Here is a 17,001-nt window from a genome sequence, read left to right as displayed (position 1 = left end):
ATGTTTAGCTGGCCCAAGTATATAGCTCCAACATGAGAAAACTTCAAATGTGTTTCCACAAATTGTCTCATATGTTCATTCAACTAGAAATTATTATTTGGGCATGTTTATTTTAGGATGCAAAAAAAACAATCACCTAAAATAATGTGGATAATTCGGAGCAATCCCAATATCATATACATTGAGTATACAAAACATTAAGAACACCTGCTCTTTCCATGACAGACTGATCAGGTGAATCCAGGTGTTAGCTATGATCCCTTATTGATGTCACTTGCTAAATCCACTTCAACCAGTGTAGATGAGACGTGGATTGTGTATGTGTACCATTCAGAGGGTGAATAGGCAAGAAAAAATATTTAAGTACCTTTGAATGGGGCATAGCAATATGTGCTAGAAGCACCGGTTTGTGTCATGAACTGTAAAGCTGCTAGCTTGTTTTTTGCTTAACACTTTCCTGTGTGTATCAAGTATGGTCCCACCACTCAAAGGACATCCAGCCAACTTTACACAACTATGGGAAACATTGGAGTCAACATGGGCCAGCATCCCTGTGGAACGCTTTCAATGCCCTGACGAATTGAGACTGATAGAGGGCAATAAAGGGGGGGGGGGTGTTCCTAATGTTTGAAATACTGAGTCTATGTCTAAAAGACACTTTTGGAATCAGAATTTGTCAGGATATGGTACTTATCTACAAACTCAAAATATGCATTGGAAATGTTCTGTATTCTGTAGAATATATATATAAAAACGATATGGACCCTTTTCAACTGGCCCATTTACCTGATGTTACAAGAACGTTCCCCAGAAAACATTTTGTTGGAGCATCACATTGTGGGGAAAAAAGATCTTCTCAAAACACAAAAACTGTCCAGTTGTGTGGATGATTCTACAATGTTTATTTTAGGGTGCAAACAAATTAAATGTATGTTCCCAGAACACCAAAGCTTCCAGTTGTGTGGATGATTCTACAATGTTTATTTTAGGGTGCAAAAACTTTCACTTGTTGTTGCAAGAATGCTCCTAGAACACAGTCATAGCTAAATTTGGCGTAAGCAGCGTGTGTTCATGAGATTTGATGCTTCATAATGATGGTTGCTTGGCAGCACCTGTTACGAGGCTGTTTCCCTCCTCGTGGCAGTTCTAAAATGGGCATGTCACTTCACAAAGCCCACCACTACGCATGCACGTTTTCTTAACCACGACTGGATGCGTCAATCAATAATTATGGGAATGATGAAAATATTGGAATAAAGTAGGCTAATGCAATTGAAGGCATATATCAAATTGTTGCTTATTGAAACTCCCAAAGTCATCCAACCATTTTAAATATTTTAAAGCAATAGCTTTAAAGTATTATCAACTATAATGTTGTATAACCGTTCTGATTGCGACAGCGTTAACGCGCTGTTTTGAGACAAGTCTTGGGACTTGATAAATCAACCAATGTCCGAATCTCAGTTTGAATATTTGGTTACAATTAGGCTGGCAAAATGTTAGTCGAATTGAGGTGAGCGTTCATGATTTGATTTTTTTTGTTTATTTTGCTCTTCTAACAGTGTTATCAGAAAACTTTGATATCATGTTAGCTAGCTATGTAGCCTACGCTAGCCTAGTATAGCAGGTTGATTATTTTGCTTTTCACTCGCGTAAGCCTATAGGGGCTACATCCCGACTAAAAGCCCTTGACTTGTCTGATAATCAATCAATGTGATTGTGTTTCACTGAATCTCCATCTGTATATTTGGTTATCTGATCTTTGGCGATGCAAATAAGTGGGGGTGGCAACTCATCTATTAGTTTGCTAATATCTGAACAGACACATTTAGCATTCTATAGCATATACATTTCAATCACAGAAACAAACAAGCGTCATAGATACAAAATAAAATAAATCTATCATATGTACCACTGCATCAAATCCTAATGACAATCACATTCCTCGGTAATATGTGAGTAAACCAACTGAACTCCTCCAAGGGAACAAGACCATGGTGTTTCAAGCTGGCCTGGAGAGAATTCCAAGACCACGGAGCTGAGTAGCTAAAGCGCCTTTTTGCCGTGATCCGTTCTGATTATAGGAACCGTTAAAAGTAAGTAGGAGTGAGACCATAACTGATATATTTTCTGACCTTATCAAAGAATAACGGAGATAAAGTGGCAGTTTTCCCAAAATGGCCTTAGGCTTCAAGATTGGTATACTATGATCTATGTACTGTAGAGTCAACGAAGACCAGCCAACAGCACTACCGAGGTCACAGTGGTGTCAAAAGCTTTTGGTTGGTAATAAACCTAACCACAGAATCAAGTGCCTTCATGGTAGTGCTTGAGGTCTGCATATAAATGACATCCCTGTAGTCCAAGACAGAGAGGAATGTACACCGGAGCAGCTCTTTCTGGCTGAGCCTTATACCAGTAATAAAACCTATTCTCAACCTGATCCTCTTTACCAGGTTCTCAAGATGAGTAGTGAAGCTCTGCTTCTCATCCACCCAAACGCCCAGATATTTGTACTTCTTGACTCGCTATATGGAATTCCCTTCCAAGGTAGTAATGACATGGTTTTCAGAGTGTTTAGTATTGGAAATTAGCATGTGTTTTGTTTAAGAGGAATTCAGAACAAGCTTCAATTTGCACAGATTATTTTTGATGTTAGATTTTTCAAAAGCCAAAATCAAACTGCTGCAACTTGAATAGAGACAGTGTCATTCGCATTAAACGTCAGCTGTCTCAACATGTCTCCCAATGTTGTTGATCGAGATAATAATCAACAGGGGACCTAAAATGGATCTTTGAGGCACACCTGAGTGCAGCTCTATGATGTCGGATTTACAACCATCTGCCTTAACACAATGGGTTCTACTTGACAGGTATTTCACAAACCACTCTAGAGCATGACCAGTAATCCCAATACACTTCAGTCTCTGCACCAATACAGTATGGTCCACAGTGTCCCATTCCTTTGACAAATCTATGAACAAATCTGATACACAATGCAACTTCTTATCCAGAGCACAGTAAATATCATCCAAAACTGTTCAATATTACTGTAACAGTGCGGTTGTGGCTTGTCCTGAAACCTGATTGCATACCACCCAAAATATTGTTTTCCTGGAAGTAGGCCTTAAGCTGCTTATTGACTAGGAACTCCAATACTTTTGCCAAAACAGACTATTTAGATATGGGCTTATAGTTATTCAGTAGACAGTGGTCACCTCATTTCAAAAGAAGTAGGTAAAATGCTGATTCCCACAACTTGGGGATTTCATTACAATTTGTAGTGAGGTTAAATGTGCATGTTAAAGGGGGAGCAATTATGTCTGCACCTTATTGTAATAGGCGGGGGTCTAGACCATCGGGGCCAGGGGATTTGTTTGACATCAATTGCTATCACCGCTCTACGCACCTCTGAGACTGAGAAGGAGAACCTGGAGAAGGAGTGGACGGGGGTATCAGGTCATTTCGCAGGGGACTCATTTAGACCTTTAACCCTATCCAATAATCCACCTGCATCAAGAAAATGCTGATTAAAACCGGTTTTCTCAGTTACCACCTACCAGCAGTTGTTTAGAAAGCTGTGCATCTATTTTGAAGGATTATTCAGATTATCAGCAGTAGATTTGAGGGAGTGGTCTGCTTTCAGCTCTCGGGTCGTAGTCACACCCTGATTCCAAAGGCATTTAAAAGCCATCCAATCTTCAGCCAAATCAGACCTTCTTGCTTTAGCCCACACACCATCCCGTTTCCTTATGATTTCAGCTAGTTCATCTGAGAATCAGAGGTGTCTGCCCTTAATTCGGGAATTGTTTGAAAGGGGCATGCTTGTTGCATACATCCTGGAATGCTTTGTGTAAGTAAGAAAAGGGTAATTCAACATCAGGGATGAATTCAACTCTATTGAATTAAAAACAAAATGTAAAAAAAACTCTGAATATCAAACTGCTTCCAGTTCTTTTCATGATGATACGTGGAGGTAATTGTAGCAAAATAATGGCAAGTCTATGGGAAAAACACTTAAAGTTCTCCGCATTTTAAGAGGCATCAGGCCCTAAAAGCATTATCCTCATTGTAAGATTCAAGGGTAGACAATAGCAACATGTTAGTTTATGGCTGATCAATCAATGTGAGAAATAACCATAAAAAGTTTGGCTAAAATAATATGCTTATGATGTTGCACTTTTCACAAATTGGCCTAAGCTACGGTACATAAGTTACAAAAAATACCAGTAAAGGCCAAGTACTGTCACGCCCTGGACATAGAGAGGCTTTTATTCTCTACTTTGCTTAGGCCAGGGTGTGACTAGGGTGGGAATTTTATGTTCCTTTTTCTATGTTTTGGGATTTCTTTGTTGTTTGGCCGGGTGTGGTTCTCAATCAGTGGCATCTGTTTTTTTTCTGATTGAGAACCATACTTTTGAGAACCATACTTTGGTAGATTTTCCCACTGGGTTTTTGTGGGTAGTTCATTTCTGTTTAGTGTGTATTGCACCTGACGGAGCTGTTTCGGTTGTCCCTTTGTTGTTTTGCATTTTAGTGTTCAGTTTGGAATAAACATGACGAACACGTACCACGCTGCGCTTTGGTCCTCACCTTCTTCCACCAACAGCCGGTACAAGTACACTGTAAAGCCGAATAAGTTAGCAGAACTCAATACATTTGTGGCAACTAATTGCTTCGTTTTTGTTGTTATGAAACTTAAAATTATTGATTGGGGCGGCAGGTAGCCTAGTGGTTAGAGCGTTGGACTAGTAACCAAAATGTTGCAAGATCGAATCCCTGAGCTGACAAGGTAAATATGTCATTCTGCCCCTGAACAAGTCAGTTAACCCACTGTTCCTAGACTGTCATTGCAAATAAGAATTTGTTCTTAACTGACTTTCTTAGTTAAAAAAATACACAGTACTCAATTTCTGTTAATTAATATACATTTTTGATTACAGAGAGCTTAATTAAAGTCATTAGAATGAACTTTATTACTATGATCTACAGTAACTTAAAATATATCAATTAAACTCATTATGTTTAAGTAAACGTAACACCACTTTCAAGTAGTTTTTCTACAAACTTCATGTTGTATGAACTTTATATTTTAGTGAAATGCTTACATCCTAGCCAATTAATCCTAGCCTGTAATACATTATTGTAAGTTGCAACAACTCATATGCAAATTAAAAACTAGAACTTACTTAAATCAAAAGGTAGTTGTGCATCTAATCAAAAACTTTGTGGCCACTGATTGTGTAGGTTTTCTTTAGTAGTGCTGACTCAAACAGAATAATTGCAATGTAAAAAAAACATGTACAAATGAATGCTTTTAAACCAGGAATAATATGGATTTATTGCTGCAGTAACAATAACAATCAGAGTACATTTAAAGAGAATACAGGAAAAGGTTTACATGTTAGAGAACACAGTGCAAGGTTCCACAATTGGGGTCAATGTGGCAATGTCTCAGTGGAGCTCAGGTTTGGGTCAGTCATTTTCAATTCAGTCGATTTGGTAAGTAAACTGAAATTTTTATATTTTCCTCATTGCCTCCTTTGAGGAAAACATTTGAATTTCAGTTCACTTCCTGGATTGACTGAATTTAAAATGGAATTGACCCGACCCTGACCTCCACTGAGACATTGCTCCATATGTAAGCCCTAAAAAAAATAATTGGCAGTGCTAGGCTTATTCATGTGCTGCGTTACAAGCAGTGGACAACATGCTTGAAAAGAAACTAACAGCAGTAGACGTATTCAAGTGCCATGTTAATAACGGTAGACAACATGCTAATTATGTCAATGCATTTGAGCAAGGAAATAATAAGTTAAGGAAAACGGCAGATCTAAGAAGCACCAAGACCTACAATTATTAGCCTACATACTGTAAAGGTTAACTGTTAAAGAGAACACTTTACAGTAGCACTTCCATCATGGTTGGGGTCAATTCCTTTTCAATTCAGGAAGTAAGCTAACATTTCAATATCAATTCCAATTTTTCTCATTGCCTCCTATAAAATGAAATTAGAACAGAAATTTCAGTTTACTTCCTGAATTGAAATGGAATTGACCCCAACCCTGGTAGAGGTGCTACTGTAAAGATGATTAGGGGGTAAGAGAAAGTATCTTTTGTGGTTCCTTTCGTAAAAAAAAAATGCAACAATGTCAACAAATAATAGTTGGAATTTAAAAGCAGGATTTTCTGAATGAACTTGAACGTGTTGGACAGTTCTTTAGGATAACTGAGATGTAGAGCATAAATCAGACCAAACATTACCCAGGAAAGCATCCGGCAGTCTGGGGAGGTCAATCACCACAACTTCACTCTCCAGGACGACACACCATGACCGGATTGTAGTGGACTGGATTTTCTGTGTTGTCAACAAGGATTGTCAGCAGGGCTACCGGTGAATCACCAACCTCTGGTTCGTCTGAATCCATATGAGAATACTAGACAGATGTGTTATATAGCAATACATCTACAAGGGCTTATGGTTGGCTAGATCGACCATACTCACCCATCTAATCATCTGAGATCACCTCAGGTGCTGGAGTGGGTTGATTGGGAATGGGCACAATAATACAATATTACTGGAATGACAGAAAACCTACCTAAGCATGTTTTGCTTACTAGCGCAGCAACACAGGAAGAGCACAGCGAACAGTTGTACACCTTGTGTGGGCATCATGTGTTCCTAAAGGGATACACGAATGTACATTTTATGACATCTGCTTACCCGATCTAACCTGGTACCAGAGAAAGATTTTAAATATTTCACTGAGTTCGGTTTAATTAGGGACATGGTACAATGAAACCAGTGGAATAGTCCCAAAAGGGCAAACTATCAGGTGCCTTTTAAAATTCTTATCAAGCCTAGTCCTGGACTAAAAAGCAAGCTCAATGGAGAATCTCCATAGAAATCATTTTAGTCCAGGACTAGGCTTAATCTGTGTCTGGGACATCTCCCCTCAAGGTTTAGTAAGTAGTTGATAATTGCATTAGACCAAGATCTGAATTCAGTATAATGTGGAGTCCTCCATCTTACCTGTAGATCATGACACCTCAGAATGTCAACCAAAGTGTCAGCAGTCCTTCCAGTCTTCGATGCCATCTGTCTGTACAAGGTCATTAACCCAGGGGTGTGACGGTCAATCTCAGCATAGAAGATGTTTGGCAGGTTCTGGTTTGTAAATTCGCTAGAACTCTGCATACACCTACACTTGGAATGGACATCATTTTGAATTTTTCACAGGTTTGGAATACTGTATCACAATTTAATTCAGTAGAACTAATATATTAATACAGCATTGCAATTTTACCTGCGGCTCCATGCTCAGAGCAGTCCAGAGATCAAGGAACTCCTTTACAATTTGAGTGTCGGTGACTATACCCTGGCACCGCAGTGCGAATGTGTTCTGCATCTTCCTATCAATCTTCCTTCCGTCTTCTGAACTTCTTGGACCATTACCTGTCTCAGCGATTTACGACTCCCTGAGTCCTTTCCACGGTGGAGGTTTGGCAGGAAGTTCACTTCAGCCCACTTACCTAGGTCTCTTCATGTTTGAGTGCGGTGGTTCATTCTCTGGATTGCTTCTCCTTCTTTTTCCTGTGTTTACGGAGACCTGACATCCTCATCTTGATTCTGTAGTTATCCATATTGAATTTGATGCTGTTCTTCCATCGATTCCAACCAGTTTCAGATTATGCCTCTTTTAGACAGGGGTGTTTCGAAACAAGAGCTTCAGCTGACTTTAGCAAGCTAACATTAGCTCCAGCCAGCTAACTTACCTGGTGCCTCGCTAAATAGCTAACGTTAGCCCTGCCTGGCACTTGCCAGTTAACCAGATTACTAGCTTGACAGATATCCATTCGATGCTCGACAAATCATGCAATCACGAGAGTTAAAAATAATGAATACATTTTTAACATTTATAAAGTATCCACTGTCGTAGGGACCAACAACGATGTTGGAAAGATTTTGAAATGCTTGCCTTTGAACGTCGACGCACACTACCGGTCAAAAGTTTTAGAACACCTACTCATTCAAGAGTTTCTTTATTTTTACTATTTTCTACATTGTAGAATACTAACGAAGACATCAAAACTATGAAATAACACATATGGGATTATGTAATAACCAAAAAAGTGTTAAACAAATCAGAATATATTTTATTTGTGTCACGGCTGGCTGAAGGACTGGACCAAGGTGCAGCATGGTAAGCATACATTTGAACTTTATTTTAAAATGACGCCGACAAATGAAGAACAAACCAAACCGTGAAGCTTTGGGCTATGTGCCCTCGAAACAAAAACAAAGTTAACTTCCCACAATACTGGTGGGAGAAAAGGGTACCTAAGTATGATTCTCAATCAGAGACAACGATAGACCGCTGTCCCTGATTGAGAACCATACCAGGCCAAGACATAGAAATACAAAACATAGAAAAAAGGACATAGAATGCCCACCCTAGTCACACACTGGCCTAACCAAAATAGAGAATAAAAAGCCTCTATGGCCAGGGCGTGACAATTTGAGTATAATATATATTAGAGATTCTTCAAATAGCCACCATTTGCCTTGACAGCTTTGCACACTCTTGGCATTCTCTCAACCAGCTTCACATGGATTGCTTTTCCAACCGTGTTGAAGGAGTTCCCACATGCTGAGCACTTGTTGACTGCTTTTCCTTCATTCTGCGATCCGACTCATCACAAACCATCTCAATTGGGTTGAGGTTGGGGGTTTGTGGAGGCCAGGTCGTCTGATGCAGCACTCCATCACTCTCCTTCATGGTAAAATATCCCTTACACAGTCTGGAGGTGTGTTGGGTCATTATGCTGATGAAAAAACAAATGACAGTCCCACTAAGCCCAAACCAGATGGGATGGCATATCGCTGCAGTGTGCCTTGAATTCTAAATAAATCACAGACAGTGTCACCAGCAAAGCACCCCCACACCATAACACCTCCTCCTCCATGCTTCACGGTGGGAAATACACATGCGGAGATCATCCGTTTACCCACACAGCGTCTCACAACGACACCAGACCAAAGGACAAATTTCCACCGGTCTAATGTCCATTGCCCATGTTTCTTCTTCTTATTGGTGTCCTTTAGTAGTGGTTTCTTTGCAGAAATTTGACCATGAAGGCCTGATTCACACAGTCCCCACAGTTTATGTATTTTCTCTTTGCTTATGTCACGATCGTCGTAATGAGTGGACCAAGGCACAGAGTGAGTATAGTTCCACATCTTTATTATGGTGAAACTTTGAACAAAAAAAACAATAAACCAACAACGAAATGTGAAAGTAGTGCTGCACAAACACAAAACAATATCCCACAAAACACAGGTGGGAAAATGGCTACCTAAATATGATCCCCAATCAGAGGCAACGATAAACAGCTGACTCTAATTGGGAATCATATTAGCACCAATATAGAAATAGACATACTAGAACACCCCCTAGTCACACCCTGACCTACTACACCATAGAGAACCAAGGGCTCTCTATGATCAGGGTGTGACAGCTTTTTGAGCTGTTCTTTACATTTCTGAGGCTGGAAACTCTAATGAACTTATCCTCTGCAGCAGAGGTAAATCTCAGTTTCCTTTCCTGTGGCGGTCCTCATGAGAGCCAGTTTCATCATAGCGCTTGATGGTTTTTGCTACTGCCCTTGAAGAAACATTCAAAATTCTTGAAATTTTACAGATTGACTGACCTGTCATATCTCTTTGGTTATTTGAGCTGTTCTTGCAATAATATCGATTTAACAAATCAGGCTATCTTCTGTATACCACCCTTACCTTGTCACATCACAACTGATTGGCTCAAACGCATTCAGAAGGAAAGAAATTCTACAAATTAACTTAAGGCACGCTTGTTAATTGAAATGCATTCCAGGTAACTACCTCATGAAGCTGGTTGAGAGAATGCCAAGAGTGTGCAAAGCTGTCATCAAGGCAAAGGGTGGCTACATTGAATAATCTCAATCTGAAATATATTTGGATTTCTTTAACACTTTTTTGGTTACTACATGATTCCATACTTCATAGTTTTGATGTCATTCTATGTAGAAAATAGTAAAATAAAGAAAAACCCTTGAATGAGTAGGAGTCCAAACTTTTGACTGGTACTATATTATACTTTTTTCCCCCTGAGCTTTCTTTTATCTCCTAGATGTAGGACAGACACTTCAAAACCATATTCCTTATGATTTATTTTTTCACTGTCTTTTTTTGCCATTTATGAATGTGTTATTCAATGCGTTGCGTCAGCTTAGACTCCCCCCCCCCCCCCCCCAACACACATTTTTTAAGAAACCAGATTGGACTATAAATGTAACATTTAGTCATACAAACCAAACCATATTTTTACACTTCATATGTGGACAATCTGTACATGTGTGGTTTGAACCTGCAATGTGTAGCTCTAAAGGTAAGCCTTTCATCCTCTTCTCCACCATCTTGTTTTTTCAGTGTGGCAGTATGGTCAATCATTAGCCTTCTTAGACATTAATAAAGAAATACTGGTAAGTAGGTTATTCACCAACCTCTTTTTTTTATTTCTCCTTTATTTAACCATGTAGGCCAGTTAAGAACAAGTTCTCATTTACAACTGCGACCTGGCCAAGATAAAGCAAAGCAGTGTGACAGAAACAACAACAGAGTTACACATAAACAAACATACAGTCAATAACACAAAATAATAGAATAATCTGTGTACAGTGAGTGCAAATGTAGAAGATTCTGTATACACCTGGCCCTTCTTGGACACTGTGCTAACAAACCTCCAAATGAGCTTCAACGCCATAGAACACTCCTTCCGTGGCCTCCAACTGCTTTTAAATGCTAGTAAAACTATGTGCATGCTCTTCAACCGATTGCTGCCCGCACCCGCCCGCCTGACTAGCATCACTACTCTGGACGGTGCTGACTTAAAATATGTGGACAACTACAAAAATCTAGGTGTCTCGTTAGACTGTAAACTCTCCTTCCAAACTCACATAAGTATCTCCAATCCAAAATTAAATCCAGAAGTGGCTTCCTATTTCGCAAAACAAAGCATCATTCATTCATGCTGCTAAACATACCCTCGTAAATCATACCGATCCTTGACTTCGGCGATGTCATTTACAAAATAGCCCCCAACACTCAGCAAACTGGATGTAGTCTATCACAGTGCCATCCGTTTTATCACCAAAACCCCATATACTACCCACCACTGCAACCTGTATGCTCTCGTTGGCTGGCCCTCACTACATATCCGTCACCAAACCCACTGGCTCCAGGTCATCTATAATTCTTTGCTAGGTAAAGCCCCGCCTTATCTCAGCCCTCTGGTCACCATAGCAACACCCACCGTAGCACACGCTCCAGCAGTTATATTGCACTGGTCATCCCCAAAGCCAGCACCTCCTTTGCTGCCAGTGACTGGAACGAATTGCAAAAATCCCTGAAGCTGGAGTCTTACATCTCCCTCTCTAACTTTAAACATCAGCTATCTGAGCAGCTAACCGATCGCTGCAGCTGTAAATAGTCCATCTGTAAATAACCTACCCAATCTACCTCATCCCCATATTGTTTTTATTAACTTTTCTGCTCTTTTGCACACCCGTATCACTACTTGCACATCATCATCTGCTCATCTATCACTCTCGTGTTAATCTGCTAAATTGTAATTACTTCGCTACTATGGCCTAATTATTGCCTTACCTCCTCAAGCCATTTGCACACACTGTATATAGACTTTTTTTCTATTGTGTTATTGACTGTACGCTTGTTTATTCCATGAGTAACTCTGTGTTGTTGTTTGTGTCGCACTGCTTTGCTTCATCTTGGCCAGGTCGCAGTTGTAAATGAGAACTTGTTCTCAACTAGCCTACCTGGTTAAATAAAGGTGAAATATATATATATATATATATATATATATATATATATATATATTTTTTTTAATCCAGGAAAAACTATTGTATTTAACATAGTGATTAAGGAGTAACAATAAAACAGAATAATATGCCCCACCAACAGTAGACAACAGAAAAACCTAAAATCAAATCAATACTGAGAGAATAATCAAGGTGACTGATAACTGGCAAAGGCATGGTACCATAGCAGGAAGATTGGAATGCCATGAACCAAGATGTTGTGCATTCAAATCCTCGGTGAGGACCTGTTGAATAATAATTACTGTGGACAATGTAATTATGTACATTTAACATTACATTTAAGTCATTTAGCAGACACTCTTATCCAGAGCGACTTACAAATTGGTGCATTCACCTTATGACATCCAGTGGAACAGCCACTTTACAATAGTGCATCTAAATATTTTAAGGGGGGGGGGTGAGAAGGATTACTTTATCCTATCCTAGGTATTCCTTAAAGAGGTGGGGTTTCAGGTGTCTCCGGAAGGTGGTGATTGACTCCGCTGTCCTGGCGTCGTGAGGGAGTTTGTTCCACCATTGGGGAGCCAGAGCAGCGAACAGTTTTGACTGGGCTGAGCGGGAACTGTACTTCCTCAGTGGTAGGGAGGCGAGCAGGCCAGAGGTGGATGAACGCAGTGCCCTTATTTGGGTGTAGGGCCTGTTCAGAGCCTGGAGGTACTGAGGTGCCGTTCCCCTCACAGCTCCGTAGGCAAGCACCATGGTCTTGTAGCGGATGCGAGCTTCAACTGGAAGCCAGTGGAGAGAGCGGAGGAGTGGGGTGACGTGAGAAAACTTGGGAAGGTTGAAGACTAGACGGGCTGCGGCGTTCTGGATGAGTTGTAGGGGTTTAATGGCACAGGCAGGGAGCCCAGCCAACAGCGAGTTGCAGTAATCCAGACGGGAGATGACAAGTGCCTGGATTAGGACCTGCGCCGCTTCCTGTGTGAGGCAGGGACGTACTCTGCGGATGTTGTAGAGCATGAACCTACAGGAACGGGCCACCGCCTTGATGTTAGTTGAGAACGACAGGGTGTTGTCCAAGATCACGCCAAGGTTCTTAGCGCTCTGGGAGGAGGACACAATGGAGTTGTCAACCGTGATGGCGAGATCATGGAACGGGCAGTCCTTCCCCGGGAGGAAGAGCAGCTCCGTCTTGCCGAAGTTCAGCTTGAGGTGGTGATCCGTCATCCACACTGATATGTCTGCCAGACATGCAGAGATGCGATTCGCCACCTGGTCATCAGAAGGGGGAAAGGAGAAGATTAATTGTGTGTCGTCTGCATAGCAATGATAGGAGAGACCATGTGAGGTTATGACAGAGCCAAGTGACTTGGTGTATAGCGAGAATAGGAGAGGGCCTAGAACAGAGCCCTGGGGGACACCAGTGGTGAGAGCGCGTGGTGAGGAGACAGATTCTCGCCACGCCACCTGGTAGGAGCGACCTGTCAGGTAGGACGCAATCCAAGCATGGGCCGCGCCGGAGATGCCCAACTCGGAGAGGGTGGAGAGGAGGATCTGATGGTTCACAGTATCGAAGGCAGCCGATAGGTCTAGAAGGATGAGAGCAGAGGAGAGAGAGTTAGCTTTAGTGGTGCGGAGCGCCTCCGTGATACAGAGAAGAGCAGTCTCAGTTGAATGACTAGTCTTGAAACCTGACTGATTTGGATCAAGAAGGTCATTCTGAGAGAGATAGCGGGAGAGCTGACCAAGGACGGCACGTTCAAGAGTTTTGGAGAGAAAAGAAAGAAGGGATACTGGTCTGTAGTTGTTGACATCGGAGGGATCGAGTGTAGGTTTTTTCAGAAGGGGTGCAACTCTCGCTCTCTTGAAGACGGAAGGGACGTAGCCAGCGGTCAGGGATAAGTTGATGAGCGAGGTGAGGTAAGGGAGAAGGTCTCCGGAAATGGTCTGGAGAAGAGAGGATGGGATAGGGTCGAGCGGGCAGGTTGTTGGGCGGCCGGCCGTCACAAGACGCAAGATTTCATCTGGAGAGAGAGGGGAGAAAGAGGTCAGAGCACAGGGTAGGGCAGTGTGAGCAGAACCAGCGGTGTCGTTTGACTTAGCAAACGAGGATCGGATGTCGTCGACATTCTTTTCAAAATGGTTGACGAAGTCATCTGCAGAGAGGGAGGAGGGGGGGAGGAGGATTCAGGAGGGAGGAGAAGGTGGCAAAGAGCTTCCTAGGGTTAGAGGCAGATGCTTGGAATTTAGAGTGGTAGAAAGTGGCTTTAGCAGCAGAGACAGAGGAGGAAAATGTAGAGAGGAGGGAGTGAAAGGATGCCAGGTCCGCAGGGAGGCGAGTTTTCCTCCATTTCCGCTCGGCTGCCCGGAGCCCTGTTCTGTGAGCTCGCAATGAGTCGTCAAGCCACGGAGCGGGAGGGGAGGACCGAGCCGGCCTGGAAGATAGGGGACATAGAGAGTCAAAGGATGCAGAAAGGGAGGAGAGGAGGGTTGAGGAGGCAGAATCAGGAGATAGGTTGGAGAAGGTTTGAGCAGAGGGAAGAGATGATAGGATGGAAGAGGAGAGAGTAGCGGGGGAGAGAGAGCGAAGGTTGGGACGGCGCGATACCATCCGAGTAGGGGCAGTGTGGGAAGTGTTGGATGAGAGCGAGAGGGAAAAGGATACAAGGTAGTGGTCGGAGACTTGGAGGGGAGTTGCAATGAGGTTAGTGGAAAAACAGCATCTAGTAAAGATGAGGTCGAGCGTATTGCCTGCCTTGTGAGTAGGGGGTATGTCAACATGTGTCAAATATGGATGTTAAAAGTACTGTGTGTGTAACCAGTTGCACAGACGTTTTTAGTTAAGATGCCCAAATAATAATGTTTAGTTGAGTGAACATATGAGACAAGTTGAGCAAACACATCATTTGAAATGGACTTTTTTTTCTCAATTTGTAGCTAAGTTTAGGCGCCATTTTTTAAAATTTGGTAACACGTGTAACCAGTTACTTAGTAATGATTAGTTGAAGCAACTAGATTAGTATATATTTTATTTTATTTACAGTGTATGTTAACTCAGTGACTAGCGGAGAGTTGTAGGTATCTCACAGGGAGACTGTGATATATCCCTGGTGGGTTCTGGTTAAAGGAGTTTGACATGGCTTCACATCAAACACACACGTTGTGGTTTAAGATTAAAAATGGAAGCATGAGTGATGATTATGTCTTGCCAGAGGACGCGTGTGCATGTGTGTACGTGCACAAGTGTATGTGTGTGTAAGTGTGCATGGGTACTTGTGCTCAGGAGGTTTCCCACACTGAGGATGTGACTGATTTGAGTCACTGAAATTAATCGAGCCATGCTGGTTTTCAGAGATGGGAAACTGCTGTATATGTGTGTCTGTGCTATGTAGCACACTGGACTTATGGGTTACTTTTTCTGTGTGTGTGTGTGTGTGTGTGTGTGTGTGTGTGTGTGTGTGTGTGTGTGTGTGTGTGTGTGTGTGTGTGTGTGTGTGTGTGTGTGTGTGTGTGTGTGTGTGTGTGTGTGTGTGTGTGTGTGTGTGTGTGTGTGTGTGTGTGTGTGTGTGTGTGTGTGTGTGTGTGTGTGTGCATGCAGGTCTATCATGACAGACCTGTACTACCTCAGCCAGGCTGATGGAGTGGGAGACTGGAGAGTGAAGGAGGCCAGGGACCTGTCTAACCTGGTGCAGAGCAGGATCACCTACCTACAGGTACACACACGCACACACAAACACTCTTTCTCACACCTGCTCTTCTCTACCTAACACAAGCCAAACCTGTCAGAATCACCATAGATGAAACACATCGTGTCTAAGAGTCTGACTGCTGTCTAATCCCTGTATATCATCTATCCTGTCACACACACACCCACCATCCTCCGACCCTATCCACTTTCTGTTATCCCCTCATATACCCTCCACCCCCAGTGACCCAGGAGTCTCCCCCAGCCCTCCTCCCTTCCCCAGTTTGCATGCAGCAGGCCTGGGGTGGGGCTGTGCGGTGCTGGGCCCTGCAGCATTAATGAGCCTTGGTGTTTGATGAAGAGAGCCAGAGTGAGTGTGGCTGGGAGGAGACGCCATAGCTAACAGCTGCTGTCACCACCGCTGAGGGATCACACAGCTCCAGCGGCCACCATCACTAATTCATCAACCACACACAGTCCTCACAGGCTGGCAGACACACAAACACACACACACACACTTAGGGAGCCAGGGACCCGTCTACCTCTTATACTTCTGTCAGTAACATCAATCCCAGGTCTACAAACACACACAGACACACACGGATGTGCATGAGCACATATATACACACACACACACACACACACACACACACACACACACACACACACACACACACACACACACACACACACACACACACACACACACACACACACACACACACACACACACACACACACACACACACACACACACACACACACACACACACACACACACACCACCAACTTCAGCCATTGCGCCCTTCGGCCCTGGCCCGGCTGACTCCATCAACCTGTCTGTCTGTCTGTCTGTCTGTCTGTCTGTCTGTCTGTCTGTCTGTCTGTCTGTCTGTCTGTCTGTCTGTCTGTCTGTCTGTCTGTCTGTCTGTCTGTCTGTCTGTCTGTCTGTCTGTCTGTCTGTCTGTCTGTCTGTCTGTCTGTCTGTCTGTCTGTCTGTCTGTCTGTCCGTCCGTCCGTCCGTCCGTCCGTCCGTCCGTCCGTCCGTCCGTCCGTCTGTCTGTCTGTCTCACTGCTCCCTCTTCAATGAGAACACAGTGGCCTTTACTTGGTGTCCCTTTGTTCAGTGTCACACAGTACCACCTTGTCACAGACACAAACACACAGTTCCTCCTCCATTTTCAGCCTTCCACTTTCACTTGTTCTTCTATAGCACATCATCAGCTCTGAACCAGCTGATTGTAGGTCATATTTAATGAGTCTCACTCACTCACTCACTCACTCACTCACTCACTCACTCACTCACTCACTCACTCACTCACTCACTCACTCACTCACTCACTCAGTCCTTCTGTAGCTCAGTTGGTAGAGCATGGCGCTTGTAACGCCAGGGTAGTGGGTTCAATCCCCGGGACCACCCATACGTAGAATGTATGCAC

General features: G+C 42.8%; 1 protein-coding gene across 1 annotated transcript in view; it reads left to right on the top strand.

Moving 5' to 3' along the window:
• LOC123990903 (alpha-(1,6)-fucosyltransferase-like) overlaps positions 1-17,001 on the top strand; it is a 155,150-nt gene that overhangs the window by 106,931 nt on the left and 31,218 nt on the right. The window contains exon 5 of the mRNA XM_046291912.1: positions 15,476-15,590. Within this exon, the coding sequence (XP_046147868.1) occupies positions 15,476-15,590 (115 nt within the window). The remainder of the gene's footprint in view (positions 1-15,475; positions 15,591-17,001) is intronic.

The sequence above is a fragment of the Oncorhynchus gorbuscha genome, linkage group LG12 (assembly GCF_021184085.1).
Source record: "Oncorhynchus gorbuscha isolate QuinsamMale2020 ecotype Even-year linkage group LG12, OgorEven_v1.0, whole genome shotgun sequence".
In the NCBI taxonomy this organism is placed as follows: Eukaryota; Metazoa; Chordata; class Actinopteri; order Salmoniformes; family Salmonidae; genus Oncorhynchus; species Oncorhynchus gorbuscha.
Note: the sequence above shows the minus strand (reverse complement) of the source record. Positions and strands in the feature narration are given on the sequence as shown.